The sequence below is a fragment of the Ahaetulla prasina genome, chromosome 2 (assembly GCF_028640845.1).
Source record: "Ahaetulla prasina isolate Xishuangbanna chromosome 2, ASM2864084v1, whole genome shotgun sequence".
Taxonomy (NCBI): Eukaryota; Metazoa; Chordata; class Lepidosauria; order Squamata; family Colubridae; genus Ahaetulla; species Ahaetulla prasina.
In genome coordinates, this window is record NC_080540.1 from 35,912,850 (window position 1) to 35,933,437 (window position 20,588).

Below are 20,588 nucleotides of genomic sequence, written 5' to 3' on the forward strand. Positions count from 1 at the left end.
CCTTCTGCTCTACAGATAGTTGTAGTAGCCTTATATATGTTGATTTCCTAGAACCTTTTTACCTTTTTCTACCAAATAACTTCCGTTAAGTGCAGCCACATTATTTCAATGTAATGGCAGAATTTATAAACTTGCATTAATGTTGCAGATATGGCAAATGTTTAGGTCTGAATTATGAGGGTGTCCAAGCATTCCTCTTTGATGGTTTTAATAAATGTATTAAAGTTTCACAAGGAGTATAAAGAACGCTTTGTTTTAGAGTATTTTAGCATTTACACCAGGCCCATTTTCTCTCATGACAGGATGAAATTTCTGATGGAATTACCAAGTACTTGGGGATGAATAAGTAAGAGGAACAAAAATTACACATATGTCACAAAATGGTCCAAGCCAATTAAATATACGTACACTACAATACACTAGAATATATATTCTAAATCCATTCAATAAAAAGATACACTATATCTTAAAAATCATAAATCATAGTTTTGAAAGCTACTAGTAGTTGATGTTGAGAACATGAATGAGATGCCCAACAAGGTGAGATCAGTGGTGGGTTGCCACCAGTTCTACCTGGTTTGGGCAAACCGGTAGCAGCAGCGGCGGGAGGCTCCGCCCACCCGCACAGATGTCATCAAATAAGCTCTGTGCGGTGCAGAAGCTACCAAACCGGTAGCAAAGGTAAGTGAAACCCACTACTGAGTGCGATCTACAACTGGTCAATTTTATGTATTTATTATTTCAATTTATGTATCTTCCCATTCCAAATATTTAGACTTTTTATGGCTTACAATTTCTATTGATTTTTCTGAATGTTTGCATCAGTCTAAAATTAACTCTATGATTAGCAAATGTCTTCTTATGGGAAGAGATTTTTTTTCCATCTCACTTAAAGAAAGTAGTAAGGAAAGCAAACTTCCCAAAGCAAAAACTAAGCAAATGCTTTTGCTAAAGTTTAGTTTTGAAAAGAGATCTCACAACTATGCAAGCATAAAAAGACTAAAAATAAATGTGAATAAAGTCAGCAACACCATTTCAAGCATTATAGTATTTTTTGGGGAAAAAAACTCAAATAAAACTTCTTCCAGAATTGTAAAATGTCTATAATTATGAGACATTCAATCTATCAAGACTAAGTGGCGTTAGATTTATTTCAGGACAAACAAATTACCCAATTGTCTTAATGTGTCGCATTTGTATAGGAATGTGTGTATTCCCTTTAAAGGATAATGTTAACCATGAGTCCCTTCATTTGAGGTTCAACATTACCTTTGCTACAAGGAGTGTGATCATTTCTTTGACGGTTTCTTCAATTAGTTCATCTATTTTTGAATGGTACTGGTGCTATGGATGGAAGAAGAATGGAAGTAAAATATTATTAGTGTAAATCAATTGCAATACACACAGCTATTTACTTTTACTGTAGATATTGACTATGGTACTTGAATGTTGATTAACATGTGTTCTAATGTAGTGGCCAGTAATGAATTAACATATACACAATGCCTTTGACTAAGGAGCCTCTGACACAAATTTGTGAATGTTGGTCAAATCCTAATTTTGACTCCGTGCATGCAGCTGAGCCAACATTAAGGAGAATCAAATGCATGCAGGATAAACGTCTAGCATCTCTTTGCTGTACGTAAATCATGAAAATAAGAGAGCGCCAGCGGTAAAAGAGCACATTACATCTGTTGTTTACAGTTTACGGTTAAGATGCTCATTCTTTAAGTCTGAAATAACAACTTGAAATACAGCTCAACACTGGCTAGCACAAGGGCAGCTGTTTTGGGGCGCAGAGCAAAGCTGTTGTCAGTCAGAGGAAACCTATAGATGAGTGACATTGAAGCAGAGAAGCTTCAGTATGTGGAGCTTCAGTATGAACGACCGGAAGCAGGCTTTCGGTTTTAGAATCCACCTTTGGAAAAGAAATTAGATAAGTACGTAGCGTTCCAATTCATGTGCTGGTTAAGCACAAGAGTGAATTGGGGCCTTTATGATCAAGTGTAACAATGATTGAAACATGGGTGTTCTGAGTCATGCAAAAGATGGCAAGTGCAGTACTGGGACCCCTCCAGTTAGGTCATGCTGGGGCCTTCGGTCAATGCCAACTCATAGAAAAGATTGACACCAACAAAACATCCACGTCACTTTCTACACAGAGTTCCTCCACCCCCTCCGTTTCTCCACCCAAATACTGACCAGATCAAACTTACTTTGTTCTGAGTTGTTTTCAAGGAAGATAAGAACATTTTCAGCTAATTTGTAATAAACACACTTCCTTTTTCTTCAAAAAAATAAAGTCTTTGGATGACTAAACAAACACTATTCTTTTGTTTTGCCAAGAACAGACAAAATATTTAATATACGATGATTTTCTTCCACATCGCCTCTCCCCCACATTAAATAAAACATTGAAAGTGCTGATCTTAGTCACTGTATTTATTGCCACTTGTTTGTGCTAATGTTATTTTAAAATGTTAATATACAAGCAAAAAAAAATCTAAAATACAAAAAAATAAAATAAATCAAAACAAAACAAAAAAGCATTAGAATAGACAGATCTGAGGTAAATACTGAATTGCGCTTTAGGGAACAAAGAAGTGTGAGGGGCAATTAGATGTGTCAGACCTTGGTCCCTTAGCATTGACTAAAGTTCCTTTGCTAGTTTGAGCTGCTCAGTGTTTGCTTTTTTTTTTTTTCAATGGAACAGTCACATTCTACAACAGGAACTTGGAAGAAAAGAAAACAAAATGTAAGGACACACTTACCCACTCTTTAGCAAACTTTCAGATGATTGGGGACAGAAATAAAGAGGAAGGTGCAGAAGACAGGAAAAAGAACATATGAAGGTAAACAATAAATAAAAACAAAACCTTCAAAAGAATGGGACCGTATAAACAGGGGGGCTATGAAAATGCAGCAGCATGCACAGAAACAATAAGCAACAGGAAATGAAATTATGAATAAATTCCCTTTTTCCTGAAATACCAGAGAGATTGCTACTGGAGAGAATTGCACAGAAATTCAAAAAGGGTTTTTGAAAAGGGAACAGGACACATACATAGAACATCCTAGTGAGACAGAGAAATATCATTTTTGTTACAATTGAAAACAAACAAACAAACAAAAAAAGACCATATGAACAGTTCAGTGGTGTGGCAGCTGTTTTTTTTTTTTTTTGAGTTTCAATGGGCAGACTTATTAAGCTCTCTTGCTCACTGGATTTTATGATAATGACTCTTGGAAAGAGAGATGCTCCCAAAATGAAAGGAGCTTTCCTGACTGATTTTGTACTTCAGAATCAAATTGGTCCTTGGCTGTTCTAGTTACCAGCTGTAATTAACATTTAAGTCACCATCATAATGTCATCTTACTCCAATTGAGTTCACTCTATCGTTAGATTAATGGTTTAGTTGTTTTTAGGGATTTGGTAGCTTATCTGATGCATAATCTCCAGATCTGAGATATGGCTAAAGGAAAGATAAACTTTCTGTTCAAATGGGATGCGGCACACCCAATGCCATCCTTTCACTGATGGCCCCTTCAAGCTTTGTAGAGCCACACAATTGGGATGAAAAAGAGGGCAGATATATCAAATGTTCAAGGCTAACTTTTGGGCTGTATCTATAGTGGGACTGTCCAACCTTGGCAACATTAAGACTTGTGGACTTCAACTCCCAGAATTCTAGGAGTTGGCTAGCTGTGGAATTCTGGGAGTTGATGTCCACAGACCTTAAATTTGCCAAGATTGGACATCCTCATCTACACATTCAATAGAATCCGATGGTAGAGATCCCAAGTAGTAGAGCAGACAATACCACCTTATTCTGTAAGGAGTTTGTAACATGTCTGTCTAAATGAAATAAAAGAAAAATCTTCAGGTAGAGGATCAATTGAGATGATCAAGAGCCTGCGCTCAATGACAGAGCACAGACATTTTATGCAAAAGCTCCCAAAGGTTTTATCCTTTGAATTTCCAGTCAAACAAACAAAACACTGGGAAGATCCCTGCCAAAGGGAAATGAGAAGAAAGAAAAGCTCCGTGCCTGAGTTTCTCTCAGCTGCCATCAAACAAAATGGCAAATGCCATCACAAACAACATGACTGGAATAAGGTACCTCCCTACCTATCTTTTCTCCCAACCAGGTGGAGCAAAGATCTCTTTTACTTACAGGTTAAATCTGTAGAGCTCCTTCTACCATTGTAGGACTCTACCACCCCATTCAGTTGGCTGCGTACATTTGGACTACATTGCAGAGGGCTGTTCTAGATGCATACGGGTATGGAAGTGCGTGTAGAAATGGGCGGGGAGAAGCAATTCAGCATCATTTCAAGAGTGCATGAGCATGCATGCACCGATAATGGCACAGAAGTGCTGGAGAGGTTAAGAAAGACACAGTGCTTGCAACTGGCAGCAAGGGTCAGGAGATCAACAAAGGATGCAAGGAAAAGCAGCAGCATTTTGAAATCCCACCTAGTGCTTGCTTCTGCCTTCCATCCCTATATCAGGGGGCTAAAGACTTGGGGATTATCCCCATCCATTCTTTGAATAAAGCTGCTAGGTTGATCCAAATTAGCTGGGAACCACTGACGGACCTCCTTTGGCACAGGAGCGTGAGGACAGTCAGGAAGCAACCTTTCCAGAAAGGCACTTGACAAAGGAACAGACCCCATGTACATCCTCCCTGAACCCCATCTTCTAAACTGGTTATTTCGCGTGCAAACTCCCCTCTCCCCTTTCTCCAGCAGCCACAGCCACTTTTTGCAGATATTTCCTCTGGAAGGTGGGATGCAGGCAGTACTGCTGAGAAGTCACATGCCGTATCATGAAGAACGTGCTCAACGGAACAATTGCTGAGACCCACAAAGCCATCGATGTGTTCTGCTGAATGGGACCCTTTGAGAGACCGAGACGTGTTGCCTACTAAGCACAGAATGAAGCTTGCAATTGGACACCATGCACACCAGGAGAGCTAAATTGGTCAGATCATCATTTGAAAAGCACACAAAAACAAAACTATCTTTTTTGGGGGGGTACAATACTGTATGCACCCAAATCTGGCACAGTCTGCCCCTAATGCATGCATTTAAATGGGCTCCTTTTACATGCATGGTAAGCTGAGCAGAAAGACATCAAAGAACGTGCAAATTGGACGTTTCCAAAAATGCACCAATGCTTTTGAAAATGCAGTCCATGAGAAATGGTGGCAGAGCATGGAATTTAAAAGAAAATATTCTCTCAACTGGTTTCTAGCCCCCTCCCCGTTGGGTTTTGCGTATAAGTCCAAAGACATGCTTAATTTGCCACATTATCATATTGTTTTAATCAAGAACTTTTGTTTGTTGGAGATGAGGAAATTCTCGTGCTAGTGTTCATTTTCGTTGGATAAATTATGAGTTTTAACTAAAACGATGGCTAGGTGTGTGCAAAATAATACAGTGTGAAATGTATTGACAAATATATTTTCAATTAAAACCTTGTTTACAACGCAAATAAGAATGGCAGCAGGCACAGAAGCACTAGAATGGAGCCAGAAAGATTGAAGATTTGATCCTCAAAGTTCCTCACCATGGCAAGTACTATTGATACAAACAGAACTTATGCTGGTGGAGTTGAACAGGAAGATTAAATCTTTAGAGAGAGAAATAGCTCTGACCTTCGGAAAGCAAAGCAAGCACTACTCCAAATATTTCTCCTGAATTCATTGAGAAGGTGGGCCAACAAGTCCATGTTCAACAAACTTAAATCTTACTCCGGGTGTAACCTTTGCCAATCAGATTCTATCATGTTATATCCATGTTTCCCTGAAAATAAGACCCTGTCTTATATTTTTTGGAACCCCGAAATAAGCACTTGGCCTTATTTTCGGGGAGGTTTTATTATTTTGGGGCATGTGGAAGAAACCAGAGGAAATGGTGGGACTGGCTGCGCATGCATTTAAATTTTTTTGGGGGGGGGTTATTTTAGCGCATGCGCTCAAAAGCCCGATTCTGCTTATTATCAGGGGATGTCTTATTTTCGAGGAAACAGGATAGTTAGGATTACTATCTTCTATATGTTTCTTTATAATCACTTCTAAATCAACATTTAAATCAGTGCTGTGTCCTTTTGGTTCATGGGATTGTTGTATAAAGATATTGGGATTTGGGCTAATCTTACAGCACCAGATATTTTAAAGACCTTTGACATCTTATTCCCAGTCTAGTTTCATCACGGGTTCAATGTGGATGATAGGGATTGATGTATGGTGTGGATGTGGATTTATAAATGGAAGATTTTGCTGTTGGCACACATTGAAATGGTGAATGCCTGATGGTTGCTTTTCAGGTTCCCATTACACAGTTCTATGGCTGTTCAAACTTTTGCCTCAACTATCCCTGCAACTAAGCACTTACTGCTTCATTAGTAGACACTATCATTATATTGAGCACATAACAAACCAGCTTCTTCACATGGGTTGAAGGGAGTGGCCTGCAAAACTGTCATTCCTATATATTGAGACTATTCTGCCTGGGCTTTGATAGGAATTGGGAAATGTCACAAGAAAAGGAGAAAGCTGTGGCAAGACAGATGGATTCTAACTTGCATATACTAAACTAACTTGGTTGTCAACAAATCCATAGATTGGTTGGAATTCAGAGTCGGGAATTCAGACACGTTAAGAACATGACTGGCTCTTCCGCACTTTTTCTTATTGAAAACAGTGAAGGAGGAAATAAGGAAACTATCTCATTTGATTGAAGACAAGGAGTTAAATCTCGATTCCTTCTTGTCTTAATCTGAAAGCCTGCTATTTTAGAAGACTCCACCATGAAAAGGACAATTATTTAAAGCAATATCTATTTTGACTCAGATGATTTGTCCAGTTCCATGTGGTCTTTCTGTCGCTCCCAACTTGGCATCCTCCAGATGTATTGTGACAACTTCCAAACTGTGCAAGTCCCAACACATCTAGGAACTGGGGATTTAGGGAAGGTTACTCTGGCCTTAAAATATCTCCTTCAGAATCTTTCCATCATATGCTATCTGATCTCTGTCTCTAGATGGAACAGGGATTGAATTTGGGATCTCTGAATGGCAAGCATCTGCTCCACCCTTAAGCTATAGATAAGCTCTAAGCTTCCTAAGTCTGGATGACAGTATTTTAATTAGAGGAAGAACATCCTTTTTCATGAGTGATTTTCAAATATGCATTAATGGCAACCCTGCAGCAGAGAGTTATATAACATGCTTGTCTCTGTGGAATCAAAGTCTCCAATGAAACAAATTCAGGATGGGTGGGGAGCCTAAGATTTGTGCAGAGAACTGGTAAAAGCTAATGCTACCTTTTGCTGTGTTCAGCTTAAGAGCACCCACACAAGCAGCATAAGATGGGAGAAAGTCAACAAGCATAGTTGTAGGTAGCCCATTTCCCTGCCATTCCTACATTGCTATTCTGCTCCAGATATTTGGAAGTGAATTATTGAGTTTGCTCTGAATTGTGTTTACTATAGCTGTATCTTGCATTGTCATCTTGGGGTCCTTGGTGCTCTCTGAGCTTGGTTGTTTTCTTGCAGATGTTGCATTATCCCAATTAGATAACATCATCAGTGCTGCTAGCAGTGATTAGCACTGATGATGTTACCTAGTTTGGGTAATGAAATGTCTGCAAGAAAACAACCAAACTCAGAGAGCGCCAAGGACCCCTCATTTCAATCCCGAGCTACAAAGATTCTCCTTTATTGATGCTGCCGTCTGCTTCAGAATTGGTGACCTCATATGCTGATGCTTCTTCTCACTTCCCCATTGTCCAGGCCACCTCAAACAGCCAAGTATTAACCATAGTGAGTCATCAATAGTATTAATTTCTTGGAATACTTTCTCCTTCTGGCAATCAAAAGATTCCTTCCACTATAACCTTCGGTTGCCTTATATATTTGTTTCTTCATTCATTCACATTTCTCTCTATGAATTCTATTCCCCCCCCCCCCCCACATGCTTCTATACTAACTCCTTCTAACGTTTTTGTAACCTTGTTTTCATCTTGACATTTTTTTTTTACTTTAGGGTGTAGTACAAACAAACAAACAAGCAAACAAATAAATATGAATAATTGGACTCAGAAGTTACACTGTACCATGATAGGCGCTTGCATTAGCTAAAACACATTTCAGGAGTGGCTTGCTATTTCAAATTATCCCAAACTATTGGAAACTTTAGCCTTATTTCTTGGTAGATGAAGTTTCCTAAGCAGATTCCATCTGATTTGAGTAACTGTATGTGAGAGGCACTATAGAACTGCTAACAGATTGTGTATATGCTGCATTTTCATCAGTGACCAAAGCTGACCTTGGAAATGAAACAAAACATACCAGATCAAACTCAACATGTTCTTTACATACAATTCTGCCTGTCCATACATTAAAAATTCAGAGGAAAAATATTTAAGGGGTAAATTATGTCTGCCAAATGTCTGAACAGCTGCCTTTAAATATAAGGACACAGGAGAATATGGGCATATGTGTTCAGCATAATATTTTCCCTAAAATGTATTTAATTATTCTATTTCTGATCATATCCTCCCCCCAAAAAAATCTGCAACAAAGTTTATGGGATCATTAATGGTGGAAAAACCTTACGGTGTAGTACTTGTATTTTTCTCAACTCAAAGAAACTGTGAATATTTTAGAAATGAAGCGATTGTATAAAATGAACTCTTTCTGCCCTGAAATTCTTCTGAACTAGTGTGAAGTCAGGAAATTTTGTTTAAAATTAATCAAAATTCTTTGTCATTAATCAAATTTCTTTGTTTGACCAGCTAATTCCATTACCTGCTCAGAAGAGAAACTATTGCAAATTGATTGTTGCCATGTAAGGTAAAAATTTGGATCAGCTGTAAAATGAGTAAAGAGGGGAGATATTTATTAAAAAGAAGAAATGAAAAATGTGAGAACCACTGAGGATTCCCACTGAAAAGAGGCTGGGGTATTAGGTGATCCTGGGAGTGATCGCGTCAATCCTTAGATCGGGAACGGATACAGCATCCCCACTGCACCCAACATGGACGGCAGGAGGTTAAAATGCAGTAAAAATGAGCATATTTCTTTCTCTTGAATTAAAAACATACATGGACCTTGTATGATAGCAAACATCCAGTATTGCCCTTCTTATTTTTTGAGGAAGGAGATAGGAAGAAAATCTAGTATAATTGTCAGGAGTTACACACAACCCTTCATTTAAGTGTGAAATTTTTAATCTTTAAGAGGAACGGGTGGGGGGGGGGGGATCAAAGAAAAAAGGGGTATGAGTAACTGAAATGAGTAAAAGAGCAAACAAAAGAGAGAGTAAAAAACATAAACACATATGAGACAGTAACATATGCACTGATAATTCACATCTGATCCATGGCTCTATTAGGTTTTGCTATTTGTTTAAAATATTTAAACGACAGCAAATGCTACTTTATGCAATCACTGTGGGATCTCTGCATATGTTCTCTAAGAAGCAGACATGGATGTACTTAAGTGTACAAAGGCTGATTCTTTGCACAACTCAATTGATTGTTATCAATTTATTGCCATGATGGTTGTAGCTCTGCAAATATAATATGAGTAACAAATCATATTGGATATTTGGGTAGGGCAAAGTAAGCTGATGTGGCTTTTGCCTTGAACCTGATAAGAAATAAATCTGACAGCTAGTTAAAATTAAATGCTACAGTATAAAATTTGTATGAGTCAAGCCTACTTTTAGTTGTGGTATAAGGATAATGCTATAAGGATAGTGCTGAGCATTGGTTAATAGGTTTTCTTACTGATGGGAATTATGAGATACAAACCGGGAGTACTGAAAAACAGATATTGAATGTTTAAAGAGAATACATTTTAAAAAGAAACTTTGTTAGCAGAAAATCAAATGGTTATGAACAACCAAAACTCTTCTTTTTTTCTGAGGGATCATATTCTCCAAGGCTTGTTTTGTAGCTTTTCACACACGTGTAACCTTTTTTTTTTTGGTAACCCAAAAGTGCTTTTTCAAAAGGCAACTGGATTTTGTTTTTTCTTGAGGACGTTTGTTTTGCTTCTCATCCAAACTGAAGACACTTCTTGGATGAGAAGTGAAACATCTTCAAGAAAAAACAAAGTCCAGTTGCCTTTTGAAAAAGCACTTTTGGGACAACCATGACCTGGATGACTGAGAATCTCCATAGGCTTTTTTGCAAACCTTTTTTTAACTTGCTTTAGTACTTTCTGAAGCGGTAGTTTAACTACTGCAGTAATAATAACAGAGATTGGGCGAAGAGACACAACATTGAGAGGGAGATGGAAGGAAAGTGGTGGTTCTTTATGGCTCTAAATATCAAGGAAACGATTATCACTGAAACATTTTTTCATGTTCCTCCCAATTTACAGGGAATGGAGTGAAGATGGCACATGCATGTTGGATGAGAGTTTGCGATAGTGGTTTGTAGCATGAGGGTTGGTGTGAGTTGTGTGAATGGTGTATATGAACAACTATGAGAATGTGGTCCATGTGTGATGTGAATGGTATATTTATTTATTTATTTGTTATCTGCCATAATTGAATAGTCCTCGGGGACTATCGACATAGATGTGTTTGTGTGTGTGTAAAATGTGTGTATAGGTAGGCTTCCTTTTCTCTGAGCTTTTCAGCTCAGAATATTCTCTGGGTCACCCACTTTCCTCATTAGCTTGCAGTATATTATACAAAAGTCTAGCATCTGTTTGGCAAAAGATTTCACAAAAAAGGGTTTTGTTTTTTTTACTATAGTGATTGGAACCTTATCATGCCAAATCTTTAAAAGAGGTTTTGTAGCGCTCACGTCTTTAACTCTGCCCTCTTCTCAGATTAAGGAAAATCACTGAAAGTTTGTGATTACTTCTTATCCTTATCTCTTCCTTTCATACATATGGATATAAAGGCAGAGCTGCAGTGGATCTTGGAAAGGGAGGAGCCTATTCTGATATTTTTTTCATGGGGTATTATCTGCAAAAGCAGAATGAAAAGCTGCACAAATCAAGATGATGTAAGAGAAAAGCTTGAAATTCTTGGTATTGAAGCTATGTATGGACCAAAAAGCAAAGGGGTTGGTTACAAATTAAATTTGGATTTTGGTGAGGGAAATGTTTTAGCACCCATAACTGTAAATTTGCATCTTGGAATAAATCACAAACGATAGCTAAAACAAAACAAACATAAAGAAATGATAGATTAAAGCAAGAAAAAGAAATGCAAACAAAAGGAACTGATCGGTTATATGGTGAGCCCAATCTCACACTGAATCCAGTCCCTCTTTCTGGATCTTTAAAGTATCCAGATTAGGTATACAATCAACAAAACAAAAAATTGAATTGGAACACATAGGAAATAGATTCTGCACATGAGACATTGAATAGCTTGCAGTACTGAAAATGTGATAGAAAAATCCAAACCCTGGATTGGTCTTAAATGGAGATGAAAAATGTTGACGTCTTCTGAGCAAAACTGATTCGGATGAAACATTTCATCAAGCTCAATTCAGCATGTCTTTCTACTTCATCATATTACATTAAAATTAGAAAACCTCAGGTTATAATGGTTATAATCATTAGGTTATAATCTTAAAAAGGAAAACAAATTAAACCAGCAGATGATAACATTGGACCTGTTTGAAGCAGCTGAGTCATTAAGGACCTTGAAGTATGTTAAAACATAACTTCTGGAAACTGCCTTTTTAAAAGCAACATATTAGTTGAACAATTTATTTCCCTATAAAGACATTAGTTTAAATATTTATGTTTTTTACGGTAGTCAAAATAATGTCTTCTTTTCAATTTGGACAGATCAACATTTTGAGGGAAAAAGATTCCAAGGTTGAGTTAATGACTCAATATTGCATACTGTCGAGCATAAATAGGCTATGTTATAGGTATATTGTGCACATCATTCTTTGCCAAAGGATCTGATTATCTGCACTATGTAGACAGATTTGGTGGATATATCCAGGGTTTTCATCTGCATAGTCTCTATGTTAGAACATTTCTGAATCTAGCAAAATTTGCAGACCTTTTCTCTCTCAAAAATCACATTTTTTTTCATAATGCATTTTACCTCTTGGCCCATTTCCATACTGCAAAGTTTTGTTGATTGAGCTTTGGCATCAACCATAACATTAAACATTGTACATATTGACTGAGGGACTCGGAAATCTGTTGATCGGCTTGTTTTCTGTAGTTTTACTTCAAATGCAATCCGGGTTCTATGAAGCATGATTAAAAATAAGAAAGAAAGATGTTTGGCTGAGGTATAAATATACTGCATCAAATAATCCTTGTGATCAATGCAACACAATCCAAAGGCTTCAGAACAAAGGACACTGCAGTCTGATATCAAAGTCAGAAGAAAAAAGAGATCAAGCCAGCCATGTTAGTATGGCCAGGGCTGTCCATAGAGTATGATTAAAAAAAAGTTAAGATGGCAGCCATGGGGTATGACCAAACCTTCACCTGTTTTCACACATAAAAAAGGTGGAGCTCCAAATGAATCATAGTGGCTGCTATCTTGACTTTTTGGACCACAGTTTGAGGACATCCTTGGGTATGGTGGAGTTATAAGTGTCCTGAGTGTCCTTCATAAAGTTTCTTAAACAGAAGTTTGTTTATTGCTTGATTAAATTTATATGCCATCAATCTCACTGATAAAGGGACTCTGGGCAGCTTGCAAAAGAGCAAAAAGGTAAATATAAAACCACTTAACATTTTTATAAGAACTAAAAAGGAGATGGACGGCACGGGGGCACTCCCTCTCACATTCTGCTATCTTGTGAAGCATCCCAAAGCAAAGAGTTTTCCAAGCCAGCCAGCAAGAACAGATTTTTAAGGCCTTTCTCAAGCACCTGAAGGGTGGAGGCAGATCTTACTTCCTGTGGCAGAATGTTCAAATGAGTGGGGGCCACTGTGGAAAAGGCTCTTCTCTTTGACTCCATCAGCTGAAATTCATCAACCAGTGGAGTCTGTAGCAAGTCCCTTCCACTGGAGTGAGTAGGGCAGGCCAATCCCACTGGGGCAAGATGGCTCCTCAGATAATAGCCAACACCTTGTGTTGCCTACTGGGGCAAGATGGCTCCTCAGATAATAACCAACACCTTGTGTTGCCTACTGGGGCAAGATGGCTCCTCAGATAATAGCCAACATATTGTGGTATCAAAGAAATTGGTAAGAGGGACATTTTACTTGGCTTCTATCTGTTTTGAAACCAATTTGGTAAATATTTTTTATCACATTTTTAGTCATACTCTTCAGACTGTTTCTATTTCTATATCGAGAGACAAGAAAATTAGTGAGTACCTTCCCATATTAATTAAACAGTGTGATGATGTTATCACGGCAAGCGATAAAAATGCATTCCTACAATATGGCTGTTATTACCTAATTTGTAACTGAAGTATAACAGGGACCAAAAAAGAAGACTCACAGAATGAAAGGAAGCTCTGCTTTAAGCACAACTTAAACAAACCTGTTAATTGGTCGACTGCACAGTGACTTTATATTTAATATTTTTTCACAATGTTTCCTGCTTGCCTGTTCTCTTCATAATTGTCACATAAGCAACTGTAAGTTAGATTTTTGCACACACCTACACATCAGCTCCTTGGCCAAACATATAAAAATGATACAGAGCTCCAGGAACCCTAATAAAGTTGCTCAGTTTAAATTTAATTTTCAGACACAACGAAACCATAGGGGGAAGACAGAGCTTTTATAATTAGGAACTCCCTGTTTATAGTTCAGCTCTTCCTTGTATTCCCTTCTTTTCTAGAAGTAACCCAAGAGTCACAGTAAAGTAAGGTAAACCCAATGTCTTGCAAGTTGTGCACCAGATAACATGTGATAAAAGGTGAAAATGAGAAAAAGGGCTCTTATTTGGGCAGTAAACCCGTATTTTCCATTTCGTATAGTTCTGTTTGTAATAGAGTTAGAGTAGGCACCATTACCGATCTTTTTAAATAAAAGTTTTTTTAAATCCCACCTTTATTATTTTTATAAATAAATCAAGGGGATGAACATAATACTCCTTTCTCCCCTTTTTTGCCACAATGATAACAAGGGAATTGGGATTTCCAAAAACTGTGTCCCTCTAATCCAAAATGTAGTAAGAACTGGTATTCAATTCAGAGTCAGGCTTGTTCAAGTCCTAAAAAGGTGACCAAAGAACAATCTGTAAATTCTAGCAATTAGAATCATTTCCATTTCACGATTTTCATATTTCAACCCACCTCTTTACACAAGATTCAATCATATCACTAGCCATAAGTTTTAGCCGTTGTTCTAAGTGTTTCCCAAATTCTTCCTCAGGCCAGTGTAGATCCCTGATGAAGGTCTGTAAGGCATCTAGTTTCCAAAACAGATCTTCTGATGTTCCTGATCCATTGCTGCCAGGATAAAATGAAAAATAAGAAACAACCAGGTTACAGCCAGCTCACTGATTTTGGAATCCTGATGTGGAGATTGTTCTTACACACAGAATGGGGTGTAACAGTGACCGAAGACACAGAACAACGCCATGGGGAATCTCCATCATCAGGCTTGTCAGGTTTTCTAGTCTACCTATCTCTTACAAGTCTTTCCAGATCAGACGGAGAAGACAAGTCATGTAAGAAATGGACATTCATCTGGAAACACCGCGTATGGGAAAAAGAACTCAGCCCTTTTCAATAACCACATTTCCTTCTGTAGTTGTTGAATTGAAGGCTCTACAAAGTAAAGGGACATCTCTACTTGATAATAACCGCACTACACAATTGCATGTGGTTATTTTTAGGTTTCATGCATTTTATTTTCACAGATTACCAGATTTGTTATCTTTCCTTTTCTCCCCCACTTCCTTTTTCGCAAGGGTTTCGAGGGGGAAAAAAAAACAGTGCTAACAAGTGGTGAGCGAGGACCTGATTTTTTGAACAGCTGGAAATAAATCAGGGTAAGGCAATTAAATTATTCACAACGAGACATTTTTTAAAAAAAACAGCTCAGAAAGGGTTGAGTTTACTAACCATTTGACCCATTTTTGTTTTTGAAACAGAATTATTTTGGAGAAGGAGGGATCAATATACTTAACCAGGTTTCTGTAAGGTTTTTGTTTTGTTTTGCTCTGTTTTGTTTTGTTTTCTTGTTCAGATTTTTCTCATATATTTGGAGGTATCCTGTCTCGCTGCTGATTAGACTTCTGTTCAACTAAAATTATGCCTAATGCCTCCACTCACAAGGTAAATTTTACATTAGGTTTTACGCTGAGAAATTTATACATCTATTTACTACCCTTCTTCCTTCCTTTTCTTGTTTTCCCCCCCATAATGATTATGACCAAGGAAGCTTCAAAATATTATTCCCACTCCTCGCATACCACTAATGCTAACACAGTGATTGATATTTGACACACCATGCATTGTCATGTCACGCTGATATCGTCTATAGAAACAAATGAGGAAGACTGTTTCTATTGTAACCGATGCCAGCCGCATTGAATCAATGCTACAGTAGGGAAGAGAAAGCTAAACGCACAGGTGGAAACCATATTCCCAACATGCCAAGGGGCTCTTGGAATCCTAGGCCAACAAAGGTAATTATTCAAACAATGCATTGACTTAGTTGTAGAAAACAGACATATCCAGATAGGGGGGTGAAAACACTGAAGCATGTTCCTAAATGGGTAGAAGGGAACTGGAATCAATGAAAAGATAGAGAATCAGGCATTTTCTTGAAGAACAGACCATCAGAGAAATACCATAGCATACAGGTAGCCCTCGACTTATGACCACAAATGAGCCCCAAATTTAGGTTGACAAGTGAGAAATTTCTTAAGTGAGTTTTGCCCCATTTTATGATTTTTCTTGTCACATTTGTGAAGTGAATCGCTGCGGTTCTTAAATTAGTGACACGGTGGTTAAGGTGAATCTGCTTCCCCATGGACTTTGTTTGTCAGATGATTGCAAAAGGGGATCACATGATCCCGGGACCCTGCAACCGTCATAAATATGAGTCGGCGGTCAGGCATCCAAATGTAAATCATGTGACCATGGGGATTGTTGCAACCATCATGAGTGTGGTAAGTGGTCCTAAGTTGCTTTTTTCCAGTGTTGTTATAATTTTGAACGGTCGCTAAACGAACAGTTGTAAGTCACGGACTACCTGTACATGGATTCAGAAACTTGATGTCAGCTTTGATTCTGCTTAGTTCCTGTTTCTTCTGGTTCAGATATACATTTGAAAATGTTTACCTTTTTCTTTTTCAAACCCAATCTAATCCTGCTTTTGGAAAAATAGTGTTTTGGAACAGAGTGCTTTTGTTTTAAGCAATTAGGTAGCCAGGAATGCAATAACTGTTACTTATTATTACAACATGATGACACCCATCTGCTTCTAGAAATTTCAAAAAAAAAACAAAAAAAAACATTAGATTGTTTTTGGCTTTTCCTTTTTCGAGAGCTCCTTGGATTTTTAAAGATTTCAAACTGGGAAGTTTAGTGGCATATTTAGCAGCGCTCAGCTTCACACGATTGCTCCATTGCAAGGGCTGTGGGCTCTGATCTTAAACATCTGCACTCATGAGTATGTGTCATTTTCAACGAGACTTTGAGGAACCCTGTGTAAGATTAAGGCCTTGATTCTTATCTTTTCAAAAATAAAGTAAAATGGAACAATATCACACAGCATGCACAGAGCAAAGTAGGGTTTTTTCCCCCAGTTTACATAGACTGCCTAATCTAATCTAACCTTTCATAAATCAGCTTAACATGAATATGAATTGCAAACATTTTTTTTGAACAGCTATTCATTTCATTTGCAATTTAAAATCGTGGTGGTTTGGGAGGGGGAAAAAAAATCTCAACTTGGAAATTTAAAAATGGATTCCTGTTCCTGAATGATTGTTCAAAAAAAGAACAACTTATTCAAACTAACATTCTTATTATAATTTGACTTCATTATCATTTGTTGCCACATGGGGAAATTTGATTATGATCAGAACATGTTGTACATTTTAAAAAAAGTGAACAAATGATAGAGTGATGGTGATTGAGTCTGTATAATGTCAGTTGGAAAAGATACATTTCCTCTGAACAACACAAAATGTCCCAGTCGGGACATCACAATCACATTGTGATTTGTTTGAATCATAGCTTGGTTGTACACAATACAAAGAAATAAGCATGGTTTGAAGTCACAAGGGTGCACTTCCACGTCATCTTAAATCAGACATTGAATAAATCATGTTTTGTTATTCCAGACATTATTTGCCTGCAAGAGAATACATATGCATAATGGTTCCATTGTGACTGAAAACAATAATAATAAAATAATAATCTACAGCTGTTATTAACTTTGTTTCTGTATTGGGGGTTTCTTATTTCCAGCATTATATTTTTGCTGGTCCTTACAAATGAACAAATACACTGACACAGATATGCCACCAAAAGCAACTTTAAACTGTGCCAGTTATCTCTGTCATGAAATGATGCATGACAAGAAGAGATTCAGAAGATGACATTTCATTACCATGCATGTAAAAATAAAATAAATTGTTTACAAAATTGTCCTCTTGTGTTCCTATTTCCTGTTGTCTACATTTGTTCAGCGAAAAAGAGAGAGAGAGAGAGAGAGAGAGAGAGAGAAGAGGAGAGGAGAGGAAAGAAAACGAAGGAAGAAGAAGGAGAAAGAAAGAAAGAGAGAGAGAGAGAAGATGAGAGGCAAGGAAAGAAAAGAAGGAAGGGAGAAAGGAAAGGAGGAAGGAAAGAAAAGAAGGAAGGGAGAAGGAAGGAAGGAAGGAAGGAAGGAAGGAAGGAAGGAAGGAAGGAAGGAAAAAAGAAAGAAAGGAAAGACAAGACAAAAAATCTTAGCATTTCCTAGAATTGCAAAGCAGTCAAGCATATTTGTTTGGAAGAACAAAGATTTCCTGCAAAGGAGGAAATGTATTGTGGCAACATTTAAAAAAAAAAACCAAACGTATGATGTCAAATATTTGTTCAGAAATAACTGGCTCTATTCTTAAACAAAACTGATGTTTGTAATCACAGAAATTCAGAACTCTTTTTAGTAGCAGATGCAAAGATCTTCTCGGAAATGTCCAGAGCAGACTATGTAGATAAACTATGTTATAAGCTGCAGGGTCCATGGGCAAGTAAACAGCTGTGACTTTAATGCACTTTTTTAAAAATTCCATTAAAAAAAAAACTTGCATGGAAGAACAGGATTTTAACAATAATAGAGGCAGCAGGACTGGGGAGGGGTGGTTTTCATCTCAGGCTATTTAAAATATAAAAATGTTCTCCGTATTGAGATAATCTAGGCTAGTTAGCTGTATTAATGGAATCATCAGCAACCCCATGGAAATCCAACATAGGCCATCTTCAGATGTATAGGACTTCAACTCCCACAATTCCAAGCCATAGTGAACTTTGGCAGTCGAGGTTCAATACTGGAAAGGCTGTGATTATATTGTTTCCCATGTAGCTATAGGACTGATGTGACTGATTATTATCCAAGATTATTTGGTAAAATTAACTAAGCAAGAATAATTGGGGTAATATGTATTTTCTAGATGCCTCCCTTCCAAAAAGGAGAGGATTATTTTTATTATTCTGGACAATCATTCAGAAAATTAGGAACTAAACAAATAAAACAGATTAGATTTTGATCCCAAAGTAGTTAATGAGAACAAGCTCTCTCTTTTTGAATGCATTTTTTTAAAAAAAAATCCGATAGATATCTCTTGGCTCACATTTAGATGTATATACAACCATGGGATCCTGGAAAGACCAATTTTAACCAGAAGACTATCGATTCCAGTGTGAAACAGCATTTAAAAAAATATAACTTCAGTGTGTTTAATTTTGTCAAATAACAATAAAATAAATAAAAAAATAAAATAAAATGCCCATCTGCCAATTTCAATGCCTGCTGCCCGCCTTTCGGGTGGTTTGGGGTAGACATCCGTATTGCTCTTCTGCAATGATTCCCTTTACAGATCTGTTGACTCGAAATGAACAATTCATATTCATGCCAAGATTTATTTATTTATTTGCTTGAAATGAGATCTATTGAACTGAATACACACTCAGCATCATAGATAGCAGCCATCCATGACGGTGCAGAAAAGGCAGGCATTTGAGGAATGCCTAGTGGGATGTTAACTGGTAGGTTTGGAACTTTAGGGAGATTCACATTTGGTAGATTCACATTGGGCAGATTACTTGTTAAGCTCCTGTGGAAGAAACAGACAGAAAGAAAAAAAATACCATCACGGTGACAATGCTGATGCAGCAGAAGCACGGTGGCACTCAGAAAGAAATCTGCAAAGTTCACAGCAAGACAACAATCAAAAAACCCAAACCAAAAACATTTCAGAGAGAAGCATGAGTATGGAAAGGCTTAAGTGTGGGATTGAGGATTTTGCGTTATTTCAGCACTCTGCAATCACAAGTTGCTAAAACAAAAAGAGAGAGAGAGAAAGAGAGAGAGAGAGAGAGAGAGAGAGAGAGAGAGCAAGGACAAAAACAAAAGAAGGAACATTTATAAAAGAGCAACTTAAAACATCGATACAGAAGGACGAAACTTACTGCTACCACATTTTAAAAACTGTAGACTTTAATTAGGTCTTAGGTAAAAGACGAGGGACACACTCAAATGGTTTTAATGATCGGCATGTAGACTTGAAGGACAAAATGGCACAGCTATCCTAAAAAAAAAAAAAATCTAATACGACTATTTTGTAGATTTGTGTGTCTGTGTTTATTATAAAAGAGGTTTAGTAATTGAATATATGGGCAGGGTTTTTCTCTAGGTAGGCATTTTACTCCAAACACGTGGCGTTACCATACATTTTATATAGCATCCATGTAAGGTGGGTGGCCATATAAAATCTATTTAATAAAACAAGCAAATAATATTCTCATTGAGTGGCACCATATGGGATAGGGACCTGCCTATAACGTATCCCATATCCATGTGGGGAAGGTCTTACCAGTAAAAAATGGGATCCCCTGTTTTTCAGTCTATGGCTCCCTTTTCCATTCATACAAACAGAGAATGTACATCTTCAGGTAAACTTGGGCCTCCCTATGCAATTGCTTTGAACAAATTATTGGCAATGCTATAGGATTCTGCTGAAGGCTGTGAAAGGGCAAAATTGTTCTTACACACATCAGAACTGAGCAACTATGGATCTGGAATCAACAATGGCTTACTGGCACATACACAAATCAATAAATCAAACTTTTCTAGATATTATGGGCCTCATCATGTAGTACTGTACAGAAACTTCCTGACTGGTAAATATATTGTACTGGAGAAACTATACAATTTGAAGAACCTAGAGGAGTGTGTAACTTTTATAACAGAATTGCAGCTTCAAAATCCAAGTTGGATGAAGTACACGAGGAATTTGATGAGCTTCCATAATTTGCAGATGGAAGCAGAATCTAATTTTGTGCATATTGACTCAAAAGTATTTTGCTTTGAGGTGCATCACATTTATGTCCAAGTAAGTTGCAAGGAGAATAGCTGCACAGAGAATATGATATGTGTTTATTCAGATCAGAGGAGTATCTACCATT

At 37.4% G+C, this 20,588-nt stretch overlaps 1 protein-coding gene across 2 annotated transcripts in view; it reads right to left on the bottom strand.

Moving 5' to 3' along the window:
• CADPS (calcium dependent secretion activator) overlaps positions 1-20,588 on the bottom strand; it is a 445,851-nt gene that overhangs the window by 92,455 nt on the left and 332,808 nt on the right. The window contains exons 20-23 of one of the 2 annotated variants that reach the window (XM_058171467.1): positions 19,091-19,237; positions 14,259-14,414; positions 12,095-12,242; positions 1,270-1,344 (exon numbers count right to left, since the gene is read on the bottom strand). In XM_058171467.1, the coding sequence (XP_058027450.1) occupies positions 1,270-1,344; positions 12,095-12,242; positions 14,259-14,414; positions 19,091-19,237 (526 nt within the window). The remainder of the gene's footprint in view (positions 1-1,269; positions 1,345-12,094; positions 12,243-14,258; positions 14,415-19,090; positions 19,238-20,588) is intronic. The other variant, XM_058171468.1, reaches the window with a different exon arrangement.